The following is a 21053-nucleotide window of genomic DNA, read 5'->3' as shown; positions in this document are numbered from 1 at the left end:
ATGATGGCATTGTGGGTGCTTCTCTGCTTCACAAAAATTATGAGTATTCTTGTTTAGTGGGTACCTTGCAAATGCAATCGTAGTAGCTGCCCTAAGAGAGTTTGAAACAGGCTCTAGTGAGCCCACTGTTCCAGCTTTTGCTGTGACTCTGCTGCTGGTTCCATGCACACTTGGCGTTTTTTATGCATGCCTGTTTTTTTTACTGTTGTTTTGTGCCAGGTTATCTACTCTTAAAAGTAACCAGTGTTTAGTAAGTACTAATATTTGCTCAATATTTAAGAAAAACGAGGGGTTTGCATAAGAGCTTGTGGTAGATGTCTACTAATTGAAAGCTAATATTGTTGTTTTGTGCCAGGTTATCAACTGTTAAAAGTAACTAGTGCATACCTACCAAGTCTCCCGCATTTGGACCGTTTTTTCCGGTCGTACGGTTGTCATGAAAATCTCCCAGAAATCTAAATTTCTGTGCGTGATCTGGCTGCATTGACAAAAAAGCAGCTCAATCCGCTCCAGGCTTTTCGATCCTACCCCATTTTATTATAAATGAGTTTAAGAGGCGTTCATGTAAGCATACAGCATAATGTCAGTGATGCGAAACTGCAGCAAATAGGAATTCTTGAAATTCTCCAGCCAAATTTTACTATGTTCATTGGGCCTCAATTCAAATGTTCCGAACACAAAATCGCGGCGGGCGATATGAACTTTAGTACGGAAACCGTCAGATGAAGGCTGAGAGCAGCGTACTTGAAGTTTCGAAAGTAGACGTGCGATCGGCGCACGCACTGTCTTCTACAGTGCGTGTGATTGTCGTTGCCACAACTGCTGCGGACGAAACCACGGTTGCTCTTCATACAATCATGTATGGCGATGACAAAACTAACAGAACCCCGAAAGTGTGCGCTCAACCAGTAGTCAAAGCAACGCTGCTTTCCGCAAACTCTGTGGAAAAAACTGAGGCAGATGCTATCGTAGATGGCATTAAACGACATAGTCTTGAAGGCGCGTGCGCTGCCAAGCGCATGGGGATTGTAAAATGAACTACCATTTGCCGCAACCACCGCACACAAAACTGTGGTCGCGGCGACGGGATAGCGGTCTACGAGCTTTGAGGGCACGCAGCGGTAAGTTAAAGGCAGTAAATACGTAAAAAGTAAAAAAATATACAGTTTCGTCGCAAGGGCGAAGCAATAAATGCAACAGCAACAACTGGGAATGTAACGCTGAAAACTGCAAGCAGATGGAAACGTGCAGCGCGCTGCTCACACACAAATGATGCACAAAAACGATACTCGCAGGACGAGAGTGAACTAACAACGATTACCGCTAGACACGTAACGTGCTGTTAAAACAAAAACTATGCACGATACGTAATCACAGGTATAGATGAGTAGTACAAACAAGTGTCCCATCGTTATACCTCTTAGTGTATGAAAAGCACGCTGTTTTTGCAAACGGGGCCTGTGCTGAGACCGAAGTGACCTTTGTGGGCCCGGGAAATAACGCTTTCGTTTCAGTGAAAGCCGAAGGCACACGATTCCCCCACTAAAGGATAGGCAAGCGCGCACAGGTATCCATCCATGGGGCAAAGAACACGTGCAAGATAAGCACGTGTCAGCGCATTGCGATGAGCTCGGCGCTGAGCGTGGGCGGCTTTTAAAGATGACAGTCTTTCTTAGGGACCTTTGACGAAAAAATTTTGATCTGTCTGTCCATTTGGCTGTTTGTCCACCCTTTACGATGCTCTAAAGTCTAAATCGCACCTAGCGGTCACTCAAACTGCCAATCCCATCTGCAGCACCCACCAGTATTGCTCAAGATTCAGCGTTCATACTTGTGCGATTGTCAATTAAAAAGCAATCGTTGTGCATATCTGAGGCACTATATCAACACAATAATAGTATGAATAGTATGTATATGTGCCTTTTTACTAGAAAAGGTATACATAAGTAATTCTAAGGACCGTAGCGCCTATCACGCTGCGCTGACGATCCACCGCTTGCACGAAAAGGTGAGTGTTTTCAGCGCTTTGCTAAGACTGCACACTGGTGGCACCTACCCGTAGCCTTGCGTTCTACACCTTATCACATATGAGACGGCCGCGCACGCTGCGCGCACTTCGTTTTCCAAGATAACTGCCAGATAGCACTCATGCCTCACGTGTAAGGTGTCTTGATGCATTCGCTCGCCTCTGCTGCACGCCTGAGGCACTCTGACGCAGCGCCTCCAGAATACCATTCACCGATTTTCTTGCGCATAACATCAAATTAACATTTTGTTCACCCTCTCCAGACGCAAGACATCGTCTTTCGACGACATTTGCAGTATAACATGCAGATGTGAGGCCATTTTTTTTCTTTGAGTGTTCATATATATAGATACGTAAACATATACGGTATAAAACAGCGGCTGTGGCGACGGCAAAAAAAGTCGCAGCCTGGATTTTTCATATAATTGCTATCTCAATAAAAAGAGGCCAGACACGTTTTGGTGTTCCTGTAAAAAAAATATAGTAGTGAGCAAAGCTTTGACTTGCGCTTTTGCGGCAGCCAGCTGCGCCGTCCTGTCCGTTCACGTGTGTCCCAGAAAGACACGCACGAGTTGTTTTGACTGTAATAGATTCTGCTAGTTGTGTTGATCCTTTGAGACTGTCACCTTAGTGAAAAACTCTACCCTCGTGTGTTCGGCCACTCCTGGCCGCTATAAGACCGCAACGCTGATGTTGGCGCTTGCGATTTAGAGCCCCCTCCCACTCCCTTTTGTTTTTGCGATGTTTGTTTGTTTTTTTGTCCTTGTTTTTTCATGCCCCCCCCCCCCCCCCCCTGTTGTTGTGAAATTCTCCCAGATTCATAATCCTTGAACTTGGTATGCTAGTGTTTAGTAAGTACGAATATTTTCTCAATATTTAAAAAAAAAAACGAGGGGTTTGCTTAAGAGCTTGTTGTAGATGTCATTAGTGGAAAGCTAATATGTAGATTTTTTTGTCTAGCTTAACATCATATGAGCCATGTCATGAAAGGCGGCGTGTGAGAGTGATTCTTTTGTACATATCACAAAACCACTTGTCATGCTTCAGAAGTATTTATTGCCTTTCACACTGGATACTTTTTACCAGATGAACCTGAAACTCGTGATGCTTGGTGGACAGAGCTGAGAAAAGAGATTCGCTCCCATACACGTTCTCTTGGATGCAATGTTGTACTAGGGTACAACGAAACCACAAATATCTGGTAAGAACAGCATTGTTTTTAAAATTTATCTCTCTGGATGCTGGTTTTTGAAATACTAGATCTTATTGTACTGGGAAGAAAATATGCATGCACTTGCAGTCTGCTCTTCTAACCTTTACCATTTTTAAAGGCCAGTACTACGCCAATTTTTCCTGCGAGTTATAAAAAAATGGAATGGGTGGTTTTCTGAATTTATAGGGTTTATTGAATTAAAGTTCAATCACTTTATTTTGGAAACCCAGCATAAATTATTACATATTTGCATGAAAGCCAATAGAAACACTTGAAGACAAGCAAAATTTAATGCATCGGTCTATTTGATTGCAACAGGGAGAAAAACCAAGATGGGGCAGAATTATCAGTTCTCTTAGTCATTTTTGTTATGTCACACAGGTTTCCGAACAACTCATACACACTATCTCACCAAACATTTAGTTTCAAAGATGAAGAGCATACTCAGAAGTTGAGATGTTCTTGTTCATGATTGGGATATGTTTGGCTCACCTTTGAGCTTGGGTACTGCTAGCTATGTGGCTTAGCAATGCACCATTTGTTGTCAATATCTACTCTGTAGATTTTTTTTTCTGAAAAGTGTACAGGGACTTCTGTGAGCGGGGTGTCTGGGCCCCCTCATCATGCTGTCACACAGTGCGGCACACACATTGATACATCGCATTATTCATCTTCTCGTTGCATTCAGTGACGAGGTGGTGATTCTGTCCGCGAGCGGGACAGCGGTGCTATTGAACCCAGTGGCGGATCGGGAGATGGGAACGGCACCCACAGCAAGGCACACTGTCGTCCCGGCACTTTCAAACACAGACAAGGAGAAATCTGCACGCTCAACTGACAGCGGCTCAAGATCTGCAGGAGAGAGGTGGATTCTTATACTTCCTTGCATATGTTAAACAGAGTTGGTTTTTTAAGAGCTTGTGAGTCAGCTAACAAGGTTCCTGAAGTACTTTATGTGTGCATGTTTTTGGAAATTAAATGTATCTTATCTCTAAATATTAAAAAAACGGCTCGTGTTGCATTTCTTGTGCTATGAGCAAGTAATAATAAACATAGTATTTATGTAAGGTATTTTTTTTTGTCATAACCATAGGTGTCTTCCCTTTTCCTTCGTCATCCTCGGTTTTCTTGCTGAAACTCTTTACACTTTGAGTGATGTAATGGAATGTTCTGTAAAATTACACGGACATGCCATCCACTGCCTACATTTTGTTTCAGCCTTGATGATGCAACGAGCAAGCTGGACTGCCGGCTATGCCACATTCCTTACAATGATGCAAGCGTTCCTTTTCAAGCTCAGCTAGTTAAGTGCGGTGTCTGCAGGTAAGCCTATTTACCAGAGTGTGCTTGAACTGGCCTTTCTTTTGTATTTGGTTTTGTTTGTCGTACACTGAATACAACAATGCAGCTAAATACTGTAGAATTTTTACAATTTGTTTTTGTAGTCTCACTTCATTGTAAATTGTTGCAAAGATGTATCAAGATTATTCTTGCGAATACGCAGTGTTTTGGCTGCATTTAGTATTTTTAACCTGGAAAGCCTTATGAATACCTCTTTAGCAGGGATGTGCGAATAGTGAGTACTATTAGGTTTGAAGTGAATTTGAAGATATTAGTGATTTTGGTCGAATAATTTTAAATCGAATAATTCGAATAGTACATATCGCATATTAAAAAAAAGGAAACATATTTGTCATAACCCAAATAACCTGTACATTATTACTACTTTTTAATTTAGCAAGGCCTTAGCAAATGCCATTTTTGCACAGGCCTTTTTGGTTCAAAGTAAAAGGAAACAGCTTTGAGCAGTAGCTTAGCCTTCAGTATAATGCTAGTGATTAAGTGATAACCTGTAAATTATGTTATGTTCTGAAATTTATGATACTGTGTGCATATAAGATGGTGTAACAAGGTTTTTAACTTAAAAATTTATGTATCGTGTTATATTTTCATTTAGCCTTGGGTGTGGGGCTTCGTGGCAGTGCTGATCGTCCTTGGATAGGGGCTTTCAAGACTTAGCACCCCTCCACTGCACTAAAACGTTTTGCAGGGGTTTAAATGCAGACTAATATACATCTATTCATTTATTTTGAATAATTCAAAATTTTCTATAGTTTCAATTTGAATCAAAGTGAATTCAAATACAGTGATATACGTATGAATATTTGCACTAGCCTACTCTTTAGTCAATCAAACCTGTGTGCATTCATTTAGCTTGCTGTTCACACTGAATTGTTTGCAAAAAATTGAAAAGTGCATGCCATTGTAACTGTATATGTTGAGTTCGTATAACAATCTGTATATGCTATAACAGTGGAATCTTGATGATACAATTACGGTTGATACAAATTTAGCAATAGTACAAGTTTTAAGGTTGTTTTGGATGGACTGCATTATATAAAATACGCCGTTATTCAAAGTTATACGAACAGTTTTCCTGGCACCATGGTTGATACGAATGTGCAATGGACCCCGGCATGTCAGCAGTGTGACGCGGCTTGTCTGTGTATGGAAGGCCCATTCACTCTTGGCCTCAAAGGGAGCGAACCCGACAAAACTCTCTGGAATTTTTCTCCCTTTAGTGGCCAGAAAAACATGCCGTGAGGCTGACGCGAAAAAAATCAGTCCTAGACCGATTTCCTGTCATGCAATAGCAGATCCTCTTTTGGTTCACGGCTTTGGTTACATCGAATGCTATAACTCTCAAACCACATGATGTAAACAACCAGCCGCTAGCTCAACATGGCGGCAAAGGCATCAGCAGTGGATTGCTTTCGGGCTATCGTGAATTACCCGTGCAGCATGTCGAAGCTCGCGGCCTTGACTAGGATGCGTTCCTCGAGAGCCTAGTTTAAATTACAATAGCTGAGAACACTGGGAGTAGAAGGAGGTCCAGCAACAGCGAGTCGGCATGCCCTAACGTGTCTCACTTTGGACTGCTGGATGAATCCATCGCCGCCGCTGCGTCTGCTCGTGTTGTTTCTGCTGGCGTGTTTCCCGAAACAATCTTTGTAAAGGTGTAAACTGTTTTTTTCTGTGCTTTGCATGCATGACTAAAACTTGGTACGAACTTAAATGCTCAGAAAATGCGCAAAATGCAATGAATTCTCAAGCAGCGATGGTGGCGGTGGCATGTACTAGGCGCAGAACTAATGTGAAAATTTTCGACGGGCATGGACGTGGCTTTTCGGCTGCTCTGGCGTTCTCGCTTGAATTCTCCAAGACTGATTGTTCTTCACGGTATGGTTTTCTGGCTGCTTTAAGGGGAGAAGCAAGTGAATTTTCAATGAGTTTGGGCTGTTGTCGCTCCGTTTGATGCGAAGTGTGAACGCGCCGCGGCAGTAGCATGAGTGAGGAAACCACGGCACTTTATTGAGAGGCGGTGAAGGCAGGGAAGTTCTAAAGCACATCATGGACTTCTTTCAGGAAGGAGTAGTTTCCAGTAAGGTTCTTGTTCATCTTCAATATCAGCTTTAACTTGTTTATGGTTCATAATTTGGGACGATATGAATATTTTGCGTGCTCCCTTCGAATTCATATCATCGAGATTTTACTTTATTTAGAGGTAAACATATTTTACAGGGATTCAGATGGCTGGGTAAAATTATGCAGTTACATTTACATTTAGTCTTTATTGATTAATATTAAAAACTGGCCCTACATTTTATGACCCATTTCGTCTCTTCTTCAGAGGTTCACTATCAGGCCGACTTCGAAGCTAGCATTTTTCTTGGTGGTTGTCTTTCTCTCCACCATCATTCTTCCAGTACTAAAGACTAAACATGGCTGAAGAGTGTGTTTATTTATGCTACATGTGCCATTATGTATTGGGCAGCTAATGGTTTGTGTTTTTAGTTAATTATATTGCAGTAGAGATATCTGAAGCGTCTTTTGCTGCTGTTCATGATTTAATTTTGTTTTATTTTCACCAGGCGTGCCAAGGTGCCTGATGTTCTCTTCATGACGATCGAGCCACCTGCTGGGATGCCCATTGTAGGCAAAAGCTGCCTCATCCAGGCAAGGCAAGTCTGTCTTCGTTCAAATAATTACAGAATTAAACAAGCATGATGAGCTTAGCCGGGAATATTGTTACCTGTAAGAATATGTGGTCGCAGGATCTTTTGTTAATTTAGAAGTACAAGCCCGTGAAAACACCTAGCGGTGTATTCGAAACTGTGCACCTCAACAAACTTAGCCAGTAAGGCGCTCAGGCCAGGAAAGCCCATCTTCTGGATAGTAGATGTGTCGGCCACATTGTTTGTCAAGTCTTTCAACTTAAAAGCTAAAATTATAAAGTGGCTTTAGAATTGATTGAAAGCACAAAAGGCAAATGAAGCTCCTGACATATATATTCACTACTTACTCTATTTAAAAAGCTGTTCTAGCTAGAGTAGCCACGTTCTATGACACTGGCACTTACTGCAATTAATATCTCGCAACTCTTACCTTGTTACCGACCTCTTAATGAACTGATTGTGGTTGCATTGCCATTTTTGGGGGAATGTTGGTAAACTGAATTCAGAAACACTCAATGCTAGCAGATGAGGATGTAAAAGAGAAAAATACCGTAATGTGCCAGCTTCGACAAATTTTTTTTCAGGAGCCATTAACTGTGTTCTGATTCTAATGGGTCTCTCTTTGATGTTTGGTGCTAGTGTGACCACTTATGTGGCACATAAAAGACACAGATATTAGCAGGATTTTATGCAAACGTTACAGCTGCAACCTGCTGCTACATTTATGCTACAAATCAGCAGAACTGCTCCAAAGCTGCTACATGTAGCCTCTGAGATATCCTGGCAATGCACCCTCTGAGGCCAGCATCAGGGGAATTTTTCAGCATCACCAAATGACTCTCGGGCTATTCGTAAGCAAAGCCAATCCAGTACAATCCAGTGCTTGGGTTATGCTAGCCTACGTAGGGTGGTAGTTGTGCAAGGCTCTTGGCACTGTTGTCTGTATCTAGTGGCACTGTCATTTTAGCTAAGTGCAGTTGTGGCTAATTGCCAGTTTTTGCTGTGCCCTGCAGCCTGTGATCCTTTGATTAAAGCTCACATTTGTTGTGCCTTCAATGAATTCATGCACACACCGAATTTAATACTTAATTTTGTTGTATAATAAAAACATTGAAATGCTGTCGGACCAGTTTTTCTTGTTTTTGCAACCTGCTACAAATCATTTTTTTTTGCTATGAAACCTGATCTCTGACGTCTTATGGGGTTATGTGCACATGTTGTACAACTCTTTACTTTTTATTTTCAGTGAATAGAAATTAAAAGTGTGGGTTGCGTTAAATAGTAGAGAGCTACAGCATGTGTTGTCACTTCCCCTTTCGTATGTGCTAATATGCACTGTGCATGAATGCAGAATTATAGTGTTGTCAATCTTATTAAGGCTTGCTTTGAATGCTAACATTATCTTTTTGTTTCTGTAACATTTTTTATAGAGTATGCAAGAACAAGAAGGACCTCAAAGGGGAGCAAAATGCCCGCGAGATTAGTGATGTGAGTGGCTTGGACTTGGTAGTCTCCTGTGGCAAATGTGTAAACATTGCTTCCAATTCTGTTACTATGCCTAGTTTTTTTTATCTCACAGTCACTCCAAAGCTTTAAACTGTATTAAATTGTATACAGGATTAACATTTAGACAATTATTTTTCTTAAGATTGAAAATATGCATGTTATCACTTCTCATTGTGCAAGTTTTCATAGAAAATGTGTTAAACACAGACACGACAATGCTGTTCATTGTGAAAGATTTCCTATCGTAATCTTGATGAAGACAAAGATAGTGAATGTGTATGAATCTAGTGGAGAACAAATAAGAATGTACCCACAGTAATATTTTTTTTCTAACAGATCAATGTCCATGCTTCCAAAAACATGAGCATTTGGGTTCATGGCATGATATTACTTATTTTTATATACCTGTAGCTTTTTAAATTTGTAATTCAAGTAGTATAAGAAAATAGAACCTGCATAGGCCTTACACAAATTTTCAAATGAAAGAAAGTTGTGACTGGTGGAGTACAGTCTAAATGAAGTAATTGATATTCTGTGTAGAGTTAATGAACTTGAGCTATTATCTAAGTGCTATACAAGGTGCTATGCTATAGTTAAGCTTTTATGAGGTGATGTGCACACTACCTGTAAGAGCTCATATACATTAGAAAAAATAAACTCGTTTTATGTTCAGGGCTTTAACTGATTTTTAAACATAGACTATATGGCAAGTGTGATTAAAATTTAAATCTCATTGATCCTTTATTTTTCTGCTTTGCAGAGTCTTCCATTCCTTGAGATTGAATTGCATCGTCAAATACAGACTAAGCTTAAGGTAAGCATTGCCTCACAATTATTAGCGCTTGTATTATGTATTGTTAAACCTTTTCTGTACTTGCTGTTCAACTGTTCGAGCCTTAAAAAGGCTTTGTTAGAGTGAATGATTTCGAAGGCAATAATTTCGGGTAACTCACATCTGCAGTTATCTGTACAGCTTCATAATTCATTGTTTGGGTGCATGCACAGATACACACATGCATGCGCGCGCACACACACACACACACACACACACACACACACACACACACACACACACACACACACACACACACACACACACACACACACACACACACACACACACGCACACACACACACACGCATGCACGCATGCACGCATGCACGCACGCACGCGCGCGCACACACACACACACACACACACACACACACACACACACACACACACACACACACACATTCTAGTTGCTGCAGTTCCAAGAACATGCTACTTGCTAACTATTGGGCTTACCGCATGATCTTGCGGGCGAAGTGCACCAGTCTTGTGGAAGGCTAGACAACCATTGAGCTTTGATACCGAATATAAACCTTTCAAAGTATAAATGAATGCCTTTATACCAGTAGCATACCCAGTACTTCTGTCAGTGTGGGGGGAGTTGAAATTTTGACAAGATATGGCAGGGGTCTCAAACATGTGGCCCGCTCATGCCTGTCTTCGTCCCACGTTTTTTTGTATTAGTACTTTACTTTGATAAGTATTCTTGTGAGCTACGCCAGCATTATTGGTCTAAAACATTGTTTTTGTGAGCTACTCCATGGGATCACCATGTGGTCTGATGGGTTATAACCATATAACAAGAACTATATTTCAGAATCAGCGTCCGAATACAGTCATTTTGGAGATTTGCATAAGCGTGCTGTTGGAATCATGGCACCAAATGTCCTTCAGAGATCATCCATTTATGAGTTATGGGAAAGTCGCCTTTGAAATGGCAACGTTTGCCAACAATTTGTACGTATGAATACTCTCCCTCCCCTCCACCTGCTTTTACGTTCTGCACTAAGATGGCCCGTGAGGGACTAAGCTGTGTGACTGTGGCCTGGTGGCTGAAGTGAGCTAGAGACCCTTATGATATGGGATTGCAGGAGAGGGGTTAAAGCGCCAACCCGTGAAAGGCGAAATGATGCTTTTTTGTAATTGAGCTTCAAAAGCGCATGCTTTTGAAGAGATTGTGGTATGTGCATTTGTTTTTCAAACAAAGACTGTTTCCAGTGATACTGTTTTGTATCAAAACATTGAGTGCTTTTTACATGGCCAAAAACTTCATTACGGGATACCTTAAATGTTTGTAGTAGGTATAGCATCTTATCGAGTAATATGGGCATAGGGGATTGGTTATGGGCGGCATTTCTCGGCATGAACAAACATGTCGTGTACTGACGACCCTGCCGGGGATGTAGTTGATAGTGCAGACATATTATAAGGTAAGTATAAGGCTACAGAGGGCATCAAAAAGCAGTGTTCTGACAAGGCGTACACACTTGTAACGTGTTATATATTCACTTTGCCCCTGCAGTAGTGCAAACAAGCCACATGTTTTTTCAGGGAATGTTATGATTTACTTTATCTTTGCTACTTTAGTTGCACTTCATGATCTAATGGTCATTCTAATAGCAATCTGATCTCTGGCAGCTCAAGAACCTTAATGGCATCTTCGGCTTGAAAGTGCAAGTTGCCATTGGAGAGCGCCTTATAGCTGGAATAGCCGTGAGTATAGTGGCTTACCCTGCTTGCATGTTGTGCTGTGCATGTCCTATACTGATGCAACTGATAAGACAAAAGCTGTTCATTTTAATGCTCTCTCATCACTATGTGTTGTGTAAGGGAATAAGTTGTGTTACTGTTCTTGTAATGTGTCAACATAACGAACGTCAATGAAAGAGTTTAGTGGGATGGTAGCTTTAACCTCACTAGTATGACTTCCTTTGGTTTCATAGCCTAATACAGGTTTATTCTGGTATCTTGCAACATGCATATATTTTTAGTATTTATTATTATTCAAAAGTTTGAAACACAACTTGCTCGCAAAACCTGTGCAGGCAGCGTAGTGAGAGTGTAGTAGTGGAGCGGTATTTTCTTGAGAAATTAAGGTTTCATTTTTTTTGTGAGTCATCGTTCACTGTGCTACTTATATAGGTTGGCACAATTATGGTATGTACCTTAATAGAAGACAATCCATTTGAGCAGGCACAAAAGCAGGATAGATAATGCAGTTTATAAGCTATAGTAGGAAAGGCAGCATTTTTTTCTCTTTATTATTTTTTTTACTATTTTTGTTTATGGCTGGCTTAATATTATAATCATCGTAGTGTGTAAGGTGCCTTTACAAGCTTGAAATACTGTTTATACCTGCATGTTGGCGTCTCTCATAATCATATGGTGGTTTTGGGATGTTAAACCCCACATATCAATCAGTACCTGCATGTTGCTGACTATACCTTTATGCGTGCGAGTCATGCATGTGACCCTCACGCTGTGCTTTAAGGATAAACGCTATGTCCATCTTTCAGACTGGAACTGGTGCTTACCTCACAGCAATACCACTGCCTTCTTTACCCATTCCAAAGCTACTTAGTCGTCGTCAGGTATGTCATAATTCTCTGCCAGGCATACCTGCTCTATCATTAACCCATCTCACAAATGGCTTATCACTGTGTGTGTGTATGAAAGAATTGTAGCACAACATTGTTAGTCATTTTTTGAACTTTAAGATGCGGTGGTTTGAATGTTAATTCAGCCAAAAGCATTGTGACTGCGTAACTTAATGCCATACCATAAGGGTTTAGTTACTCATACAACGACATCAGCATGTTATCGTGTGCAGTCAACCACTTCTTTGGAGAGACTTCGAGTGTTTGATGATAAAAAGAAGTGTTTATGAGAGACTTGGCTAATCCTTGTTTTTTTTTTTTTTAATGTTACTGTTGAAGTAGATGTGTGCTCTTGAAATTTTTTAAAGCAATTAATGGTTGAGAAATTGTACCTCTGCACGGTGCTTATGTGATCAAATCATTTCCTGAACATTTCTGCAGATCGGTGCTATGAAATCGTGCAATGTGGCGGAAGGGTTAAAAAAAGGGAAATTGACAACTTCCCACTTGTAGCGTGAAGCCACTAGAACTCTTATATATAGATAGATTTCCTTGTGGCTTCGTGCTGCAAATGGGGTGGTTGTCAGTTTTCTTTATTTAACATTTCTGTTAGAAGAGATGTGTACCAATAAATGCATATTTGTAATGATTTTACTCTGCAGTGTTCCGGAGAGTGCCTGTGTTTGTACGTTCATGCCTGTTTATTCATTGAAAATTTCCGTAGGATCAAACAACATCGAAGCAGAATGGAAAATTCACTGGTGACTCTGACACCAGCGATGACGAGCGGGTCACCGTTGACAAAAGCCACCCAGGAAAGTATGATGCCTGCATTGTTGAGGTATGTGGCCTTCCTGTTCATATATGACATTCTTTTGCCTTGGCTTTCTTTCTTGCGGTCTCACCTTGTTGACAACTTACGTTTCGTCGAAGAATTATTGATGTGTCAGGCATTCTTGTGATACCCCATTGTTACGGCTACTGTGTGTGATCATGAAGCAAATGTAATGAAGAGACGAGACAACATCCGTATGTTGGGCCGTCTGGTCTTATTCTGCCTCGTCTTTCTCTACCTCCCTCTCTCGCTGCTCGCGCACCGTAAACCCAGGGCTGTTCTTTGCGATCACACGAACTAATTTTCCCCAAAAGTAAAAATTATTGCTAAATACTTAGAACTGGTATTGGTTTAGCACAGAAACAGCTATACATAAGGCATATCAAATATTTATGAACAGCTGGTCACGTGGTCATGACGTTGAATAAGGTAGCAGACGAAACTTTTTTATAAAAGCAGGCTCATGCCCAGGAAATGAAAACCTAAAGTAAAAGCAATGCATGCCGTACACTGATAGGTGCAAGCAGTGGCGTCAAGCTGTCGGTAATCTGATCATCGGTGGAACGGGTCATCTTTTATACGTCAGTCATCAAGCCTTCCAGTGCAGCAATGTTGCTGGTGCTTGCCTAAGCTCTTGAATAGACTTGACTATTTGTGTACTGTGCATAGTTTTAAAACCAGAATGATCTCAAACAAGCGCGAAGCTTCTCAAATATCGCAGCGGTGTCTGTGCCGAGTGTTGCTAACAATTTTTTGAGGTGGAGCACGAATAGAGTAAAAGCCAGTCAATTCGAACTCGAAGGGGATTATAAGATTGTTCAAATTGAACGGAGTTAAAAGTAGCAGATGCGTGCTAGAATGAATGGACACTGTACCACATTCTGTGGGCAGAAGCCAAAGAAGCCACCTCTTGACTCTTTATCATGAACATGGCTTTCCTACATATTTGTGGCGGGTGATTGTGTGAGTTAACTGCATGGAGCTCTAACTGCAAACAAAATCAATTGATCAGTCAGTGATATGCTAGAAACAAGCACCGACATGCATTGGTGTTAGCGGTGAGCCATGCAATGAAATATTATATGCTGATATTAAGTACCAAGACATGTTTATTTACATGGCATAGTTAATACAGTCAAAATTATAAGTAATTAGTCATTTTCTCTTGCTTGTGTTTCTTCTTTCGTGGCTCCATGAACATCATTCGCAGTTTGTCCAAGAGTTTCAGCGCAGGGTCTGAATTTTTTTCTGCAAAAACTTCTGCGGTTTCCTTGTTTTACATTTTCTAGTAAATGTGGTTTGGTTTTGCAACACATTGTGATCAATCTTGGCTGACTTCTGCGAGGAGCAATGAATACCAGGGGCTTCCAGTTTTAATAAAATGTTGTGGTTTATTGGGAATTACCCCCTTAGATATACAGAGGGCTGTTTCAGGGCCACGGTATCAGCATTTATTAACTCTGTGTGCAAATTAACTGAGTTTGAATTAATAAGCTTTTACTGTACATAAAGATAAGGCACTAAATGCACGTGACATAATGAAGACTCATTCACAGCAATTTAAGTATTTGACACATTATCCGCGACTTCCACATCACCAAGCTAACAATGCAAAAGACTTGAATTATCATAGTGAGACCAATAATTTCTGCACACAGCATTATAAAGAGGTCATTGCAATGGCAGTTAGTGTTTGAGCACTACTGTTTCATGACGGAGATTTTCATGCTTAACTTAGAAATTTTGAGAACTGGTCAGCATATACTATTTTTGCAATTTTTATTTTCAGAAACTCTGAACGAGTTTGATGGCAGGGCAGTGTTGTAGAGAAAACATTGAGTGAGGAATGAAGCACCGTAAAAATGTGCTACTCTACGAATCAAAGCTTATGACCCAAATTACCTTTTGCTTATTCTCATCTCAACTACCCCACTGCATTAAAGAGGCCCTGCAACACTTAATCAAGTAGCCGGAAAATGAGCTCATTGTCAGAGTTTACTGCCTCGCTTATCTACCACCACGAACATTTAAAAAATCTGTTTAGTATGAGTGTAGTTAGAGGAATTTGTATCGTGCTCTAAGAGCTTCCTCTCTTCATCCCAGTGAGCATGCTGAAAGCTACAGCTTTATCAGTACTATTACTGTTTAAGTAGATATGGGTACCAAGACCGTCTACAGCAGTTGAGGTTTCGAAATTTTACCCCTATGTGGTGGCTTATGTGACCTATTTGATTGCATATTTAACATTTAATCTGTAAATTTCCAATCCTTCCCTATTGGGGAGAGATTAAAGGGGCCACTTTTTTTTTTTTTTTTTTTTGAATGTGCGCACAGCCGATGCATAACCCTCGCAAGCATCTCACTTGACTGTGCTGCGGTAGCCTTGGTAAAAATGCGGGTCACAATTTTCAAATGAGTCGATGGATATGTCTTGCGGTATATGTAATACAGTCGATTTGGGTGCTTGACATTATCTGTTAAAAGACGAGCAGGTGATTTCTGGCCGACTTCGAAATTCAGTTGCATTTTTCCTGTCACATGCTGCACTATAACATTTGGCTCACATCACATGCTCATGGGAGCACCAACCACCAATCGGCAGCATTTTCTCATAGTGTTAAAAAGTCTTGTGGGGCCCTTATAGAATTGTGCATTGCTCCTAATTTCAGGCACTGTACGTTTCATTGCACTGAATGTTTCATTGCACTGAACAGCTTCTCAGTTAGAATGCCCAGTTCGTTTACTCTCTGGTCCGATAGTCTCAGTAGTTCTGACTTTCTAGAACAGTCTCTGCCTCTTATGCATATGCAGCTGGATGATTCTGAGGGTGCTGTGAACATTCTGAGAGAGCCGCACATGCCTGACGGATTTGCCATGTGCAACACGGAGGCCATGCCTGGCATGGATGGCTTCAACTGCAACCTTCAAGTAAGCTTTTCTATGTACTTGTAAACCTGTTACCATAAAGATGAACCTTTAAATTTGCAGTATTTTTCTTGTACTGCAACAAGAATTGATAACGATGCCTTAAAATTTCAGTCTGATCACAACTTATTTTTTCTTGTTGCTGGAGAAGAACTGCTGTGTCAGGGATGACTTGTGCGACTGATACATTGCTGAATGCAAAGTACTTTGAAGATGAGCAGATGTTAATGACTCTATCATCTTATTGCAGACATTGACTTTGTACTGAATTTTTGTTCAGTAAAATTTCATTTTTTTAGCACTTGAAAACATTTATCAAGCCATCACGGAGGCTTAGTGGGGACCGTGCTAGCTAGGCTGCTGACCCTGAAAATGCAGATTCGATTCTGGCTGCAGGGGTCGAATTTAACTGAAGGCATAATGCTAGAGGACCATGTATTTTGTGATGTCAGTACGTGGGAAGCAACACTGAAGTCGGAATTATCTGGAATCCTCCACTATGGCATCGTTCGCAGCCTGAGTCGCTTTGAAATGTCAAAACCCGCAAACTAATTAACAATTTATTTGGTATAAATATGTTTATCTTTTTTTATTATTGACAGTGTGTAATTCATGTAGCTATTTTTATCTCACTAGTTTATGATTTTTCCTTTATTGTGACATAATTATAATTTTAAATTTTACAAACTTAGAGCATTGTAACCTTCTTTTTCTTCTCTCTGTACGTAGCTCTTTATGCAAACGTACCGAGCTAAGCTGTTTCCCGGTATTCATCCAAGTCGAATACTGTCCCAACACTTCGACCATATTATTCAAGTAAGGATGCCTTGTTGAAATGAGGATTTTCATTGTTTTTCATGTATTGTGCCAATTTTAGGATACAGCACTTAATCTTAACCATGCCTGCTAGCATAATATGTGAGACCCTAGTTTTTTTTTTTTTGACTTTATCAGGAGGCTCGCTTGCTATAGGGTGATTCCACGAGAGATCGACGTGGGTCCAAAAGTTGATATTTTAGATTTCATTGAGTATTTTATATTTCTTGCACCTCTCACCACGTAGCCCGAAAGTCAACTTCATTTTATGATTAACGGCATAACTTACGAGAAAAAAATATCAAACTTCACCAACACGGAGGCACCAATTTCGTCACCTGTCATTTTCGAAAATTGCAGATGCTATAAAAAGACAAATATTTTTGTTTCAAGGAAGATATTTTTTACCTGGAATGCATGTCTAATGAAGAATGAATTAATATGGTTTCAAGTTTGTAGAAAATAGCTTTTAAAAATGTCTAATTTTGCGACCATTTTAAATAATTTACGTATTCCTCTTTTTTTTTCTCCAAAATTAATGCAAGCAGCGTTTTCAAACTTGACACGTTTTAAGAATATAGTGTGTTGTACATAAATTATTGCTGCCGTAGGGCAAATGTAAATTTTTATATATTGCCTCAAAGTTCTCATATTGGCAAAAGTGTACTCCACTGAAATTTGAATAATAAAAAAAACCCATCTTCGATTTTTCTTAAAATCTCGTAAATAGACAATCGAAGGCCATCATACAGTAATATAGAAAAACATGTTGCATTATTTTGTTTTTAGCGACAATATTCGTGGTTCAAATCAGAGCTTTTCGAGAATGCGCTGATAAGTTGAGAAATCGAGAAATCGGAACGGAAAAGGGGCAATGAGCTTCAAACGCGAGTAAACGGGACCGCATTTGGTGAAGAAAGGCTGTTTTAGCACTGTGACAAATACGTACCCATAAAGGCGCATTTATGCTCCTGATAACACAACTCTAATGGAGGAAATCTTTGGCACTGTAACTCAGTTGCAAAACCTCTGTCTATATTTGCATATAAACTCAAACGTGAAAATGTTCCAACGCAAGTGTTGGGTCTTGCTAGAAAAAGCATATGGGCTTGAAGAACCCTCACTGGTATTTTGGTGGTGACTGCGTGAAACAAGAGATGCGCTCAAAATGGCTGCATCTTTTGCAGATCACATTTAGCAGTACGTGACGCTAACAAAACACGACCATGATCAGTGCCCTCAGATGTGCTTAGCCAAACATGCCAAGAACGTATGCCTGGAACACGTGGCAACGATTTCCACTGGCTCTTCTTAAACTGAGGGAATGTTTCTAGCTCGTCTGCATTTGCACACAGCAGTTTGACATTCTTGAGCTTCGCGCTCATTTGCGCCACCATTTGGGATGCTGACATAATTGTTGTAGAACGTAGCCTGATGCTTTAGTAGGCCACCAACGCCATCACAAAGAGTTCTTGCCATGTCCTGTGGCCGAAAAAATTCACTTTGTTGATATATGATCTTTCTGACTTAACTCGAGAAACTGGTACTTGTTTTTGAAGTGACTGCATGCACCATTATAAACATAAGTAACATGCGTGTCAGGTTTAAGTTGTTCCTTCATATAGTTGTGGATTATTTGTAGAGCAAAACAGGCATGTGAAGCATCATGGCATGTGCCATCACTGATGACGGCAAAACTTTGAATTGATTGCTTCCTTGTGACGACACACGTGAATATAGACACCTGTCTTTTGTGCCAGTGATACGACTGTACCTCATTCAGTAAAATGGCTGTCCAATTTTCGGTGAAATCAAAGTGAAAAATGCAAGGTTCTTTTTATTGGTTCTCTTTTGCTTGGCATATTGCTGATTCTTGAATGTATCTTATGTAATCATAGGTAATCCACTACACGAACCATAGACTTAGCTCTCGCAGAAAATCACTTGCCTGGGCTGTTTTTTTTACTAGATCGCCATTTTCCCATACTGCATAGGCTACCTCAATATATTCAGCGATTCCTAAACAAGTGGCTGTAAGAGCGTCCTCCTTAGCACAATAGTCACAATGGCCTAAAAAACAATCACTTGTAGGGGAGCTGCAAAGACATAGTTCTTTCAAGAAGTCCGCCATGTAGGCACCATCGGTGACGTTTTGTAGGGCAGAAACACACTTCGTGGCATTAGCACAGTATATACGAAGGCACACTTCTTCGTGTGGTGCAAGAAGAACCCACTTCGGCCTCAGTGAATAAAACTTTGAGAGCCCAATAGACGTGTTCGGATTAGCTTCTCTAAAGAGACGGTAAGCCTTTCGCACCGAACGGGTCATAAACCTTTTCAAAACAAGCTCCTTTTTCCGTCAATGATAACAGATACTACATCTTTTTTGTTGGGACTCTGCCGAGAGCACCTATACTCATCTTTGGAGTAGTAAGCTATAGCTGCCTGCACGTCCATTGGGTTCGGCCGTGTCCTTTTTACCGCATTTGGTGCTAACCATACCCCAAGTTTTGCGCGCCAGCGTCGGGATCTGTATATCATGTAAGCTGACAAGTTTGGTATAAGCGCTTGGAGTTTTCGGCGCTCTATATCGCTCAGCAACAGTGTCAACAAACGCATGCACTCTTGATACGAAGAACACGCTTCATAGGCTTGCTTGAAGTTCTTGAACCAGTGGGCACACACACTGCATTTCAGATCTGATGGTTGAAAGTGGCGGTTGCACACGTTACGGTGGCATTTCACGGTTACTGTAGAATTGCTGCTAAGTTGTCTTGGCTCTGCATGAACTTTGCTATTTTGCGCATGCAGCTTCTCCAGTCGCATATGTGACAATGCTTCAGGCGTGTTTACGCATTGCTTTTGACTTCTGCCTTTTTCTTCTTCCGGCAAAAACTCATCAGCTGTTTCAGCTGAGACGCCATTAGACGAAGACAGCATATCTATGAGGTGTCTGAAGCAGTTCTGGCAGACGTGGTCGTTGTTAAGTGCATGGCGGGCAGCTTTCGGCAAAAACTTCTGGAGGGCAAACAGGCCGATGTCTTCGACCTTGCGGAAGTTTCTTTGATAAGGTATTTTTTTATGCAACATGAGGTAATCTGAACAAAAAACTCTATCCCAGCTGAAGTGGTCAGCCATCGCCACGTTCCTTGAGGCTCAAATTACTGGCAATGCAACTATGCGTGAAACCAGCAGCACGAAAGTGATCTATCTGTCGTCTGTTTCTATGTCTCTCACCTTTAATGAGAGCAGACGTAAAACAGCGTGCGCAAGTATCCGCAGTGCAAATGCAAAACTGAAGTATAGTACGTTAAAATGAATTTCACAATGTTTTTGTCGATAAAATTACCGGAGGCGTAATCTTTGTCCCTACTTTTAGCCATATGATCTAAAGCATTGCCTCCGAGATGCGGCGCACAGCAATTCATCTGTAGAGCAGACGACGGATGACAACTTGCCCTAAAGCGTGTTCTTCAGTCTAATGCGGCAGTCTTCGTGCCCCAAATGATAAAAATTTGTTATGAATCGTTTATGAACTCATTCAACATTCAATTCTCTTACCCAACGTGTTGCAAACACATGGCCGTCACAGCAGCTCCATCTGTGTGTCAGTAATGGAGAGGCACCACATATTAGAAGTCTCAGTGCTCTACGTATAAGAGTGAATTCAGATACTGTAGAATATCGTGTTCAAAATAGTTACTCCTATCTGCTAAAACAGCCTTTCTTCACCAAATGCGGTCACGTTTACTCGCGTTTGAAGCTCATTGCCACTTTTCCGTTCCGATTTCTCGATTTCTCAACTTATCAGCGCATTCTCAAAAAGCTCTGATTTGTACCACGAATATTGTCGCTAAAAACAAAATCATGCAACATGTTTTCCATATCACTGTATGATGGCCTTCGGTTGTCTATTTACGAGATTTTAAGAAAAATCGAAGATGGGCTTTTTTATTATTCAAATTTCACTGGAGTACACTTTTGCCAATATGAGAACTTTGAGGCAATATACGAAAATTTACATTTCTGGTGGCAACTGTAGTAATTTAAACTTCCAATGTTTGTTCATTTCTCTGCATTTCTTATGAAATGTGCTAAGTGGTGTCAAAAGTAAGCCAATATTGTCAACTGCTGCCTATAATAATAATAATAATAATAATAATAATAATAATAATAATAATAATAATAATAATAATAATAATAATAATAATAATAATTTCCATCAATAAAAATTTTGGCTTGATGGAAGCAGTTGGAAGAAGTTTTATCTAGACTATCACTAATATT

The 21053-nt window shown here is 40.6% G+C and overlaps 1 protein-coding gene across 6 annotated transcripts in view; it reads left to right on the top strand.

The window, feature by feature from the left end:
• Window positions 1-21053, top strand: part of LOC119170119 (C2 domain-containing protein 5) — a 68264-nt gene that overhangs the window by 38541 nt on the left and 8670 nt on the right. For 5 of the 6 annotated variants that reach the window (XM_075879690.1, XM_075879685.1, XM_037421171.2 and 2 more), the window contains 11 exons: window positions 3113-3227; window positions 3928-4104; window positions 4458-4562; window positions 7172-7261; window positions 8686-8743; window positions 9522-9575; window positions 11232-11306; window positions 12110-12184; window positions 12915-13031; window positions 15837-15953; window positions 16680-16766. In XM_075879690.1, the coding sequence (XP_075735805.1) occupies window positions 3113-3227; window positions 3928-4104; window positions 4458-4562; window positions 7172-7261; window positions 8686-8743; window positions 9522-9575; window positions 11232-11306; window positions 12110-12184; window positions 12915-13031; window positions 15837-15953; window positions 16680-16766 (1070 nt within the window). The remainder of the gene's footprint in view (window positions 1-3112; window positions 3228-3927; window positions 4105-4457; window positions 4563-7171; window positions 7262-8685; window positions 8744-9521; window positions 9576-11231; window positions 11307-12109; window positions 12185-12914; window positions 13032-15836; window positions 15954-16679; window positions 16767-21053) is intronic. The other variant, XM_037421172.2, reaches the window with a different exon arrangement.

The sequence above is a fragment of the Rhipicephalus microplus genome, chromosome 2 (genome assembly GCF_043290135.1).
Source record: "Rhipicephalus microplus isolate Deutch F79 chromosome 2, USDA_Rmic, whole genome shotgun sequence".
In the NCBI taxonomy this organism is placed as follows: Eukaryota; Metazoa; Arthropoda; class Arachnida; order Ixodida; family Ixodidae; genus Rhipicephalus; species Rhipicephalus microplus.
Note: the sequence above shows the minus strand (reverse complement) of the source record. Positions and strands in the feature narration are given on the sequence as shown.